Here is a 13,010-nt window from a genome sequence, read left to right on the forward strand (position 1 = left end):
AGAAACTTTTTCCCAGAATGGGGGACTCAATTACTAGGGGTCACGGATCCAAGGTGAGAGGGGAAAAGTTTAAGGGAGATATGCGTGGAAAGTTCTTTACGCAGAGGGTTTTGGGTGCCTGGAACGCATTGCCGGCAGAGGTGGTAGAGGCGGGCACGATAGCGTCATTTAAGATGTATCTAGACAGATACATAAATGGGCAGGGAGCAGAGGGATACAGATCCTTAGAAAATAGGCAACAGTTTTAGATAGAGGATCTGGACCCAGGTCCCCAGATAATTATCCTGGTTCTCTGGATTACTAGTCCAGTGATAATAACACAATGCCACTACCTCCCCTAATCTAATGAACCTTCTCTGAAGGGATATTCCACCTCACCACCCTCCTCTGACCCGGATCTCCACCTGTCAGCCTCTTAAGGGCTTCAATTAGGCTGTGTATACATAGGTGCAATAGCACTGCCTGCCCCACTGTCCAATTCTGGCCAGGTGGGGGACAGGCAATTAGGTGACAGGAGAGGTACTCATAGAATCCATATTCATAGAATCCTTGCAGTGCAGAAAGAGGTGATTCAGCCCATGGAGTCTGTACCAACCCTCTGAATAAGCACGCCACCCAGAGCCACTTCCCTGACCCCATCCCTGCAACCAAACCTAACCTGTACATCTTTGGTCACAAAGGGAGAATTTAACCTGGATGCTATGCACTGTGCCACCATGCCATCTTTAGAACTCAGAGAATTTTATCTCACCCACCCTTCCATCAACAGGCCCATGGCCTGAACTTTTCAGTTGCTGTGTGATTCTGATTGGCAGGCACAGATGCAGATTCAATTCCCGTACCAGCCTCCCCGAACAGGCGCCGGAATGTGGCGATTAGGGGCTTTTCACAGTAACTTCATTTGAGGCCTACTTGTGACAATAAGCGATTTTCATTTCAATTCATTTTCATTTCATTTTTTCAGATGCAAATCCCAGTGCCACCAACACCAACAGTCAACAACAATCAAATGCTGCCTGTCCAATTAAACGCTGGATACTGTAAAACCAACTTGTTGAGAGGGTCCATGCTGTTGTGTGTTTTTGGGGGGGGGGTTGGCAAAGAGAACGTTGCCCTCCAGCAGAGGGCAGCAGAGCAGAGCTACTGATCAGCTGTTCTGGGGGAATTTGCATACGTGCAGTGCGGTCAGCCTAAGTTAAAGGGGAACCGGCGAAGGAGACCCAAGGAGTTTGAGTGAAGACAGGCATCCAGCAGAGGGCAGCAGAGCAGAGCTACTGATCAGCTGTTCTGGGGGAATTTGCATACGTGCAGTGCGGTCAGCCTAAGTTGAAGGGGAACCGGCGAAGGAGACCCAAGGAGTTTGAGTGAAGACAGGCATCCAGCAGAGGGCAGCAGAGCAGAGCTACTGATCAGCTGTTCTGGGGGAATTTGCATACGTGCAGTGCGGTCAGCCTAATTTGAAGGTGGTTTGTGGAGGGGCTGTTCAGCGGGAGCAGGGTTTGAGGTAATATCAGGTAAGCTCTTCCTTTCTTTTTCTTTTTCTTGTTTTTTTTTTAATCTAGAGGTGATGTCAGGGAAGGCAGTACAATGCTCCTCCTGCAGAATGTTTGAGGTGAGGGACGCCGTCAGTGTCCCTGCTGATTTCATCTGTGGGAAGTGCACCCAACTCCAGCTCCTCAAAAACCGTGTTAGGGACCTGGAGCTTGAGCTGGATGAACTTCGGATCATTCGGGAGGCAGAGGGGGTCATAGATAGGAGCTTCAGGGAAGTAGTTACACCAAAGACTGGAGATAGATGGGTAACTGTAAGAGGGACTGGGAAGAACCAGTCAGTGCAGGGACCCCCTGCGGTCGTTCCCCTGAGTAACAAGTATACCGTTTTGGATACTTGTGGGGGGGACGACTTACCAGGGGTAAGCCATGGGGTACGGGCCTCTGGCACGGAGTCTGTCCCTGTTGCTCAGAAGGGAAGGGGGGAAAGGAGTAGAACATTAGTAATTGGGGACTCAATAGTCGGGGCACAGATAGGAGATTTTGTGGGAGTGAGAGAGACTCACGTTTGGTATGTTGCCTCCCAGGTGCAAGGGTAAGTGATGTCTCGGATCGTGTTTTCCGGGTCCTTAAGGGGGAGGGGGAGCAGCCCCAAGTCGTAGTCCACATTGGCACTAACGACATAGGTAGGAAAGGGGACAAGGATGTCAGGCAGGCCTTTAGGGAGCTAGGATGGAAGCTCAGAGCGAGAACAAACAGAGTTGTTATCTCTGGGTTGTTGCCCGTGCCACGTGATAGTGAGATGAGGAATAGGAAGAGAGAGCAATTAAACACGTGGCTACAGGGATGGTGCAGGCGGGAGGGATTCAGATTTCTGGATAACTGGGGCTCTTTCTGGGGAAGGTGGGACCTCTATAGACAGGATGGTCTACATCTGAACCTGAGGGGCACCAATATCCTGGGGGGGAGATTTGTTAGTGCTCTTTGGGGGGGTTTAAACTAATTCAGCAGGGGCATGGGAACCTGGATTGTAGTTTTGGGGTACGGGAGATTGAGAGTATGGAGGTCAGGAGCACAGATTTGACTTCGCAGGAGGGTGCCAGTGTTCAGGTAGGTGGTTTGAAGTGTGTCTACTTCAATGCCAGGAGTATACGAAATAAGGTAGGGGAACTGGCAGCATGGGTTGGTACCTGGGACTTCGACGTTGTGGCCATTTCAGAGACATGGATAGAGCAGGGACAGGAATGGTTGTTGCAGGTTCCGGGGTTTAGGTGTTTTAGTAAGCTCAGAGAAGGGGGCAAAAGAGGGGGAGGTGTGGCGCTGCTAGTCAAGGACAGTATTACGGTGGCGGAAAGGATGCTAGATGGGGACTCTTCTTCTGAGGTAGTATGGGCTGAGGTTAGAAACAGGAAAGGAGAGGTCACCCTGTTGGGAGTTTTCTATAGGCCACCTAATAGTTCTAGGGATGTAGAGGAAAGGATGGCGAAGATGATTCTGGAAAAGAGCGAAAGTAACAGGGTAGTTGTTATGGGAGACTTTAACTTTCCAAATATTGACTGGAAAAGATATAGTTCGAGTACATTAGATGGGTCGTTCTTTGTACAATGTGTGCAGGAGGGTTTCCTGACACAATATGTTGACAGGCCAACAAGAGGCGAGGCCACATTGGATTTGGTTTTGGGTAATGAACCAGGCCAGGTGTTAGATCTGGAGGTAGGTGAGCACTTTGGAAACAGTGACCACAATTCAGTGACCTTTACGTTAGTGATGGAAAGGGATAAGTATACCCCGCAGGGCAAGAGTTATAGCTGGGGGAAGGGCAATTATGATGCCATTAGACATGACTTAGGATGTGTTGGTTGGAGAAGTAGGCTGCAAGGGTTGGGCACACTGGATATGTGGAGCTTGTTCAAGGAACAGCTATTGCATGTTCTTGATAAGTACGTACCAGTCAGGCAGGGAGGAAGGGGTCGAGCGAGGGAACCGTGGTTTACCAAAGAAGTGGAATCTCTTGTTAAGAGGAAGAAGGAGGCCTATGTGAAGATGAGGCATGAAGTTTCAGTTGGGGCGCTTGATAGTTACAAGGAAGCGAGGAAGGATCTAAAGAGAGAGCTGAGACGAGCAAGGAGGGGACATGAGAAGTCTTTGGCAGGTAGGATCAAGGAAAACCCAAAAGCTTTCTATAGGTATGTCAGGAATAAAAGAATGACTAGGGTAAGAGTAGGGCCAGTCAAGGACAGTGGTGGGAAGTTGTGTGTGGAGGCTGAGGAGATAAGCGAGATACTAAATGAATACTTTTCGTCAGTATTCACTCAAGAAAAAGATAATATTGTGGAGGAGAATGCTGAGACCCAGGCTATTAGAATAGATGGCATTGAGGTGCGTAGGGAAGAAGTGTTGGCAATTCTGGACAAGGTGAAAATAGATAAGTCCCCGGGGCCGGATGGGATTTATCCTAGGATTCTCTGGGAAGCCAGGGAAGAGATTGCTGAGCCTTTGGCTTTGATTTTTAGGTCATCATTGGCTACAGGAATAGTGCCAGAGGACTGGAGGATCGCAAATGTGGTCCCTTTGTTCAAGAAGGGGAGTAGAGATAACCCCGGTAACTATAGGCCGGTGAGCCTAACGTCTGTGGTGGGTAAGGTCTTGGAGAGGATTATAAAAGATACGATTTATAATCATCTAGATAGGAATAATATGATTAGGGATAGTCAGCATGGTTTTGTGAAAGGTAGGTCATGCCTCACAAACCTTATCGAGTTCTTTGAGAAGGTCACTGAACAGGTAGACGTGGGTAGAGCAGTTGATGTGGTGTATATGGATTTCAGTAAAGCGTTTGATAAGGTTCCCCATGGTCGGCTATTGCAGAAAATACGGAGGCTGGGGATTGAGGGTGATTTAGAGATGTGGATCAGAAATTGGCTAGTTGAAAGAAGACAGAGAGTGGTGGTTGATGGGAAATGTTCAGAATGGAGTTCAGTTACGAGTGGCGTACCACAAGGATCTGTCCTGGGGCCGTTGCTGTTTGTCATTTTTATAAATGACCTAGAGGAGGGCGCAGAAGGATGGGTGAGTAAATTTGCAGACGACACTAAAGTCGGTGGAGTTGTAGACAGTGCGGAAGGATGTTGCAGGTTACAGAGGGACATAGATAAGCTGCAGAGCTGGGCTGAGAGGTGGCAAATGGAGTTTAATGTGGAGAAGTGTGAGGTGATTCACTTTGGAAAGAATAACAGGAATGCGGAATATTTGGCTAATGGTAAAATTCTTGGTAGTGTGGATGAGCAGAGGGATCTCGGTGTCCATGTACATAGATCCCTGAAAGTTGCCACCCAGGTTGATAGGGTTGTGAAGAAGGCCTATGGTGTGTTGGCCTTTATTGGTAGAGGGATTGAGTTCCGGAGCCATGAGGTCATGTTGCAGTTGTACAAAACTCTAGTACGGCCGCATTTGGAGTATTGCGTACAGTTCTGGTCGCCTCATTATAGGAAGGACGTGGAAGCTTTGGAACGGGTGCAGAGGAGATTTACCAGGATGTTGCCTGGTATGGAGGGAAAATCTTATGAGGAAAGGCTGATGGACTTGAGGTTGTTTTCGTTAGAGAGAAGAAGGTTAAGAGGTGACTTAATAGAGGCATACAAAATGATCAGAGGGTTAGATAGAGTGGACAGCGAGAGCCTTCTCCCGCGGATGGAGGTGGCTAGCACGAGGGGACATAGCCTTAAATTGAGGGGTAATAGATATAGGACAGAGGTCAGAGGTGGGTTTTTTACGCAAAGAGTGGTGAGGCCGTGGAATGCCCTACCTGCAACAGTAGTGAACTCGCCAACATTGAGGGCATTTAAAAATTTATTGGATAAGCATATGGATGATGAGGGCATAGTGTAGGTTAGATGGCCTTTAGTTTTTTTTTCCATGTCGGTGCAACATCGAGGGCCGAAGGGCCTGTACTGCGCTGTATCGTTCTATGTTCTATGTTCTATGTAACAGATTTCTTCACTGAGGGAACTGTGGACGGGGGTTTAAAAGGTCACCAGGAAGGATGCTGTGGAGACTGAGAGAACAAATTTGGAACTTTGTGCCATGGCAGGGCCCTCTTCACAGTATTCAATTTCTGCTATCCTCCAGCACAAGAAATATTCATTGACCAGATGATTTGTGGCATGGGGAGCAAAGGACAAAGTAAGCAAGTAGCACGGGAATGTGCGTTGCCAAAGCACATTTCTCCAATGACTATTTGTGGGCCCACCAGCAGGCAGTCAGTGATCAAATGGGAGATTCTGCTGCCAGATGATGGCAAGAGGAAGTCTCCACATGCTTGAAAAGAGGTAACATTGATAGTGAGCAGCCATGGGATTGTCTGAAGGATCTGGGTGCCGTGTTGGAAGAGGGTGAATGACCTTGTCTGCTCTGCATGGGTGAATAAGGAAGCCCCTTAGCATCTTGAATGTCTATGTGTGTGCACGCATTTGGTGGAGCTGGAAGGTGTAACACCATCAGTTTGAGACACAAACAAGGCCTGAGCCCAACAAGGCTGGTTCGGACTAGGCAGGACGGCAGGCAGGCCTAGAACCATAGAATCACCACAGTGCCAAAGGAGGCCATTCAGCCCATCGACTCTGCACTGATGCTCTGAAAGAGAACCCTTCCTAGGCCTACTCCCCCACCCTATGCGTGTAATCCCACCTAACCTACAGGTCAATTTTACCATGGTCAGTCCACCAAATCTGCACTTCTTTGGACAGTGGGAGGAAACCGGAGCACCAGAGGAAGCCTACACAGACACAAGGAGAAAGTGCAAACTTCAAATAGACAGTCACCCAAGACCAGAAGTCCCTACGCTGTGATGAAGCAGTGCTAAACACTGCACTACCATGCCACCAGGGAGCTTCTGAAACACGCTGAGCATATGGATTAGCAAAGTTGCAGGGCAGCTTGTACACCTCCTTGTCTTCTACAGGGAAAGAGGAAGCACAATGCACTGGTGGTGGAGTTCCAAATCTGAGAGGCGATGGAGGAGAATATTTTAGAGTTGGCATGCAAACAGGGGGTTACAACTACTGGATATTTGGGGAGAGTGGAGGGGACACAAGGCTTCAGAAAGGAAAGCCCATGACATGGAGTGCAAGGTCTAGTCACTGTTCTTTGCTGTTCTTGCATCAGTATCTTTGAATTGCATAATTTCCATATGTAGAATGCAGCAGCAGCAATTTACTCTGCTTCTCTAATGCTCATGTATACAATCTCCATTGTTAAGCTATTGGATTGCTCAGTTTCAGACTTGATGATGCTATGGCCAGATTGGAGTTGTCCCGTTAAGGACAGAGGCCTCTTTACCTCTGGAAAAATTGAGCATAATGATTCACAGCGTAATTACACAAGAAACGTTAACACATACCACTCTTTTCTCCATCTCGAGCCTTCTGTAGCCTGCCCTGGATTTTGAGGATTTCCTGCCTGTTTGTCCATTAAAACACATGGGATGTTTAACATTTGCACGCGTTGCCACTTCATTGGCAGAACTGATCTTTTAATTGATGTCGGACAGACTGCCGACATTTGGTCATGCCTGCCACCCAAATATCACGCTGCGGCATACTAATGTTGGGAACCCCTGCCGATCTCAGCACACACTGGATGATGCTCTGCCCCCCCTCCAAAATGGCATAAGCCGTACGCCATCTGGACGACCTCAGGACGTTATCGGAGGCCCTCCCCCCAATGCTCCCCCCTCCCCCCCCTTCCCGATGGGCTGAGTTCCTGACAGCGTTGTTATTTTCGGCAACTCGGCTTGGCTGCGGACTAAGTCCAGCGACGGCAAAGACCCGACTATTCCCCGGCCGTATCTGCAGCGAAAGCCGGGGGGTGTTACGTGGCGCGGCTGCCAGCCCCCCACCGGGCGGAGTATTAGTGGGCGCGCGGTGCCAATGGTTTGGTCATAATACTAGACGTGCACTGGACATAGCCTCATAATCGGAGAATCGGGCAACACGGCGGTGCAGTGGGTTAGCCCTGATGCCTCATGGCGCCGAGGTCCCAGGTTCGATCCCAGCTCTGGGTCACTGTCCGTGTGGAGTTTGCACATTCTCCCCGTGTTTGCGTGGGTTTCGCCCCCACAACCTAAAGATGTGCAGGATAGGCAGATTGGCCACACTAAATTGGCCACCCTTAATTGGATAAAAATTAATTGGGTACTCTAAAATTTAAAAAAAAAGTTTTTAAAAATCGGAGAATCCAGCCCTATGTTTTCCTGCCGGAGCTGAATTGCACCAGTTTTTACGATCCTCTTGCAGTCGTAAAGCAGAATGCAATTGAATGTTCCATGCCATGCAAATTTATGCATGGGATGAAATACAAAGGATTCCCAGGGAACCCCACTATTGCGCCGTCATCTTGAACGGGCAGTCTGATAGCAAGGTCCTGCAGCTGGCCATTCCTCCCCCTGCACTGCAAATGGGCCCCTACACTGCCCCCAACATAAATTGGCTCCGGCCCACTAACGCAGCCCACTAACGGGGATAACCCAACTCACCCCCCTCCCAAAATCCCTGTAATAGGGGACACCGCATAGTGACCCCTGTAATAGGGGGAGAGGGACCCCCAATAGAGACCCCTGTAATAGGGATCTTGTAATAACCCCTTGGTGGTATGGTAGCACATTGGTTAGCACTGTTGCTTTACAGCAGCAGGGACCTGGGTTCAATTCCCAGCTTCGGTCACTGTCTGTGTGGAGTCTGCACATTCTCCAAGTGTCTGCGTGGGTTTCCTCTGGGTGCTCTGGTTTCCTCCCACAAGTCCCGATAAACATGCTTGCTCGGTGAATTGGACATTCTGAATTCTTCCTCAGTGTACCTGAACAGGCGCCGGAGTTTGGTGACTACGGGATTTTCACAGTAACTTCATTTCAGTGTTAATGTAAGCCTACTTGTGACACAAATAAAGATTATTATAATAATAGGGGAACCTCCCACAGGGGGCCTGATAATTTTCTTGCAATAGTATTGAAGACATGTGCTCCAGATCTTGCCACGCCGCTAGCCAAACTGTTCCCGGACAGCCACAACACTGACATTGACCTGGCAATGAGGAAATCTGCCTAGGTATGTCTGTACACAAAAAGATGGACAAATCGAACAATTACTGCCCCATCAGTCTACTCTCGATCATCAGCAAAGTGGTTGAAGGGGTCATCAAGCTGAACTTGCCGAGCAATAACCTGCTCACTGACGCTCAATTTTGGTTCCATCAGGGCCACTCAGCTCCTGACCTCATTACAGCCTTGGTTCAAACATGGACAAAAGAGCTGAACTCCAGAGGTGATGTGAGATGACACCAAGGCAGCATTTGACCAAGTGAGGCATCAAGGAGTCCTGACAAAACTGAAATCATTGGGAACCAGGGGGAAATCTCTCAGCTGGCCATGCCCAACATAAAGGAAGATGGCTGTGTTTGGTGGAAGTCGATCATCTCAGCCCCAGGGCATCACCTCATGGGTTCCTCAGGGAGTGTCCTTAGATTTGAGGACCTCGAGTCTGACATCCCTCCACCCATTTGGGATCTCACCTTCTTGCTATGTGCCTGTTTGTCCTGCATGAAGACACATGAAGAGAGTCTGAACAGAATATGTGCCAGGGCAAATGATAAGGGCACCTGGCATCTGTGTATATTGAGTAGGACCTGCGAGGTACTGAAGTCATGACCCGCAGGGGGAGATGAAGATGTGTGTGGGACATCTTCAGGTAGTGGTGGTACCCTTTGAACTGGTATTGAGTGAGATTCCTGTAGATGTGTGATGGGGCTGTGAGTGATGCAAATAGTGACATCACCTGACAGGGTGGAGATCATTCATCCTCTCATGGCATTGGATGGCTGTCCTCGTCTACAAGCCGTTGGTACTGACCACCTCTGCCACCGCCTCCATGCTGAATTGGTGATCATGGATGCAGGTCTTTGCCCAGAGTGTGAGTAGAGTACATCACAGCGTGCCTCTTCTGTGTCTAGCAGGTACTTGGGGGAGGCATTTGTAAATTTTGGTGCTGAATATCTCCTGGGTCTTGAAGTTATGACTTCCCAGTGGCTTCCTCTGGCGTGACATGTGTTAGCTGTGAGCAGGGCTGCCTTTAAATGCGGTACCTAAATCATTGAAGTGCTGAGGTGGTGGCAGGACTGGTGAATCAGAGACCGCCCACCAGATATATGGCATGGTATTCGTGCCTGCCAATTCTTTTCTCTAAGTGCACACAATACATCAGAAAAAAACACCATTAGAGTTGGCGGGCTTAGTGCCATTTTCCCGCCCGGCATCAGACTTTGCCAATTTCTGAGACGATTCTACCAAAAAGATTGAGCGTGAAGTTCCATTCCGGATCTAGGAATCAATGGAGTGCTGCATTATCAAAGGTCATGGATGGGATTCTCCTCGCCGTAGCCAAAATCGGAAAGTGTGATCGGGTGGAGAATAGCTTCCGACGCCAAAATTGGAGGCAGGTACTGATTTGACGCCAAATCGCAATTCTCTGCACTTCGAAAACAGCATTTCACTTCCGCTTTAAACACTGTTTGCATACAATTAGTGGAACCGACGCTCGATTCTCTGCCTCCGGTGAACTGAGTTCCTGACATTTGTGCTTTCAAAAATCGTGAACCTGGCTCGGTGGCTACTGAGGGAGAGAGCAGGGATATGGACAGTGTCCAACATCGCCATAGTTTTCCGACAGTCGCACCACTGGACGGGCGACTTCTGCCAGGGCTGGGGTTTGCCCGGAGGTGGGCTGTGGGGTCAGGGTGGACGGGCATGGAATACCATTGCTGCAGTCAGCAAGACAGCCATGCAGCTGTGCACACCGATTACAGTCCACTTTAAACCTAGCACCATGGATGTATAGGTGTCCCCCTCGGACACAGCCCCCGCTGCCCTCTGACCCCAGTCAACCGATCAGCTGTACTGCGGCTCCAGCACACGTGTCCCATCTTTTTGGCTTGGATAAGTGTATGTGTGGGGAGTGTAATGTGTATGTGCGGCTGTAGCTTGTCAGCCCTGCAAGTGTCGATCATAGACCCAGCAATTCCCACGCCGTTTTACATAGAACAGTACAGCACAGAACAGGCCCTTCGGCCCTCAATGTTGTGCCGAGCCATGATCACCCTACTCAACCCACGTATCCACCCTATACCCGTAACCCAACAACCCCCCCCCTTAACCTTACTTTTTTTTTATTAGGACACTACGGGCAATTTAGCATGGCCAATCCACCTAACCCGCACATCTTTGGACTGTGGGAGGAAACCGGAGCACCCGGAGGAAACCCACGCACACAGGGGGAGGACGTGCAGACTCCACACAGACAGTGACCCAGCCGGGAATCGAACCTGGGACCCTGGAGCTGTGAAGCATTTATGCTAACCACCATGCTACCCTGCTCTAACCACCATGCTACCCTGCTAATACCCTGTTTTTAATGGGAATCGATGGTGATCAACACAGCACCGATGCGAGCCCCTCAATGGTAGTGAAATCGATCCAGGTGCGGCACCGATCTTTCTGTCGTAAAAGTCCACGGATTCTCCGTTGGCATCAACACTTAATCTCAGAAACAGAGAATGCAGCCCACCAACTTATTAATGTGATGTTAAATCCCTTGGATGAACAAAATCCCAGAGCACTATTTGAAATAGAGTAGGAGAGTTTGCCTGGTGCCCTGCTAATACTTAGCCCTTGGACAACTTTACTAAAACACATTATCGTACCTGTAATGTGCACCATTGCTATCATATTGTATTTGATCCCTACACTGTGGCTGTGAATTGCTTAGAAATGACCTAAATTCGTGAAAGATGCAAATCCATTTCCCTTCCATGGAAAACCAGAAATTAAAACATGCAGTCATACAACTGAGTTGCCCACCATCATTGCAAAAAAGTATTTGCTCGATATTGCTCTCTTTATGATTTCAAGTAAGAAATGAAAAGTCACAAACATTTATCTAAAATGAAGATGATATCTTCACCTGCAAAAGCGTTTTGATGTAATCCTTAACACGTCCCAGTCGGAAATCAAGCAGAACAGCCTGCAGCATAAACTCAGTTTGCAATTCAACAAGACCATTGGCCTTTGCTTCTTCGATCCCTTCTTCACAGAGCCGAGCAGCTTCCAGAAAACCTTCATCTTAAAAATAAGAAATAGAAATTTCTTCACACAGCAATTCACACAGTCCTTCTGTTCCCCATTTCCAGTCTACCTTGCAGTCCCATTTCAAAGTTTGAATTTGAAACAGCACTGTAAGTACAACCTGTAACACACAGTGTTAAAGCTGTGCACTGCAAATAGCTATTAAAGTTGTTTAGGAAGAAAACAATAAATTATTACAAGAAATTTAAGGGAAGTAGGAAAAAAGTCACAACAATCCCTTATCAATATTTGCCTTGCTAATGATATTTGAAGTTTGTCAGGATCCCATCCTTGTTAGATTTTTAGATCATTCGTCTCCCTTGCAATTTTATTCTTTAAAAGACTGATGGACTGTGGCTGGATGATATTAAGGCTGCTGTCGTTTGGTGCCACAATTATTTAGCAATATTTCTCTTTAATCCTAGATGTGAAAGTCAGTGGGCTACTAAACCATCCGACCATTACAGCTGATTCTGTCCTGAAATTCACTTATATGGCCTCTTACTCAGGCAAGAGTTACTCAATAATGATCAGGTCCCGAATCACTTCCATTTTACCAAGCAGGAGGATATTAACGGCAATTGTTGAAAGCTGAGAGCAGTGCACCCTTGAGGCCACTCTACTCACTGACTCAATTAACTGTAAACTAACTGATTACTGTAACAGCCCAGAATCTTGTTGCCCTATCAGGCGGTCAGGGGTTGCACAGCAATGCCATTTTACACGCTCTCTAGTTTTGGAAACTGAAAGAATTGATTTGCGATGCATGCAGAGGGATATGGGTGCAGTAAATGGCATCGTGTACCATGGAAAGTCGACAATCTATGCAAACATTCATTCTCTTTTTTAAAAAAATAATTTTTATTCAAATTTTTACAAAATATTAATAACAACAAATTATATATTAACAACTAAGAAAAATCCAAGAGAACAAACTCCCCCCACCCCCTCCCCACCCCCCGTAAATACAAAACAGAAAAAATAAATTAACACCCGTCGTAAACAAAGAACATATGTACACGTCCCTTCAACCCTAACCATCAGGACGACCCCCCCCCCCCCCCCCCCCCCCCACCCATTGCTGCAGCTGTTGGCCTCTTTCCCTATCGTTTGGCTAGGAAATCTAGAAAAGGCTGCCACCGCCTGGAAAACCCCTGAACTGATCCCCTTAGGGCAAATTTCATCCTTTCCAATTTGAGAAACCCCGCCATATCATTGATCCAGGCCTCCACGCTTGGGCGCCTCGCATCCTTCCACTGAAGAAGAATCCTCCGCCGGGCTACTAGGGACGCAAAGGCCAGAACACCGGCCTCTTTCGCCTCCTGCACTCCCGGCTCCACCGCAACCCCAAA

General features: G+C 48.2%; 1 protein-coding gene across 2 annotated transcripts in view; it reads right to left on the reverse strand.

Moving 5' to 3' along the window:
- cfap54 (cilia and flagella associated protein 54) overlaps positions 1-13,010 on the reverse strand; it is a 763,542-nt gene that overhangs the window by 168,829 nt on the left and 581,703 nt on the right. For both annotated transcript variants that reach the window (XM_038810895.1, XM_038810894.1), the window contains one exon: positions 11,498-11,655. In XM_038810895.1, coding sequence (XP_038666823.1) covers positions 11,498-11,655 — 158 coding nt within the window. The remainder of the gene's footprint in view (positions 1-11,497; positions 11,656-13,010) is intronic.

The sequence above is a fragment of the Scyliorhinus canicula genome, chromosome 11, assembly GCF_902713615.1.
Source record: "Scyliorhinus canicula chromosome 11, sScyCan1.1, whole genome shotgun sequence".
NCBI classification, from domain to species: Eukaryota; Metazoa; Chordata; class Chondrichthyes; order Carcharhiniformes; family Scyliorhinidae; genus Scyliorhinus; species Scyliorhinus canicula.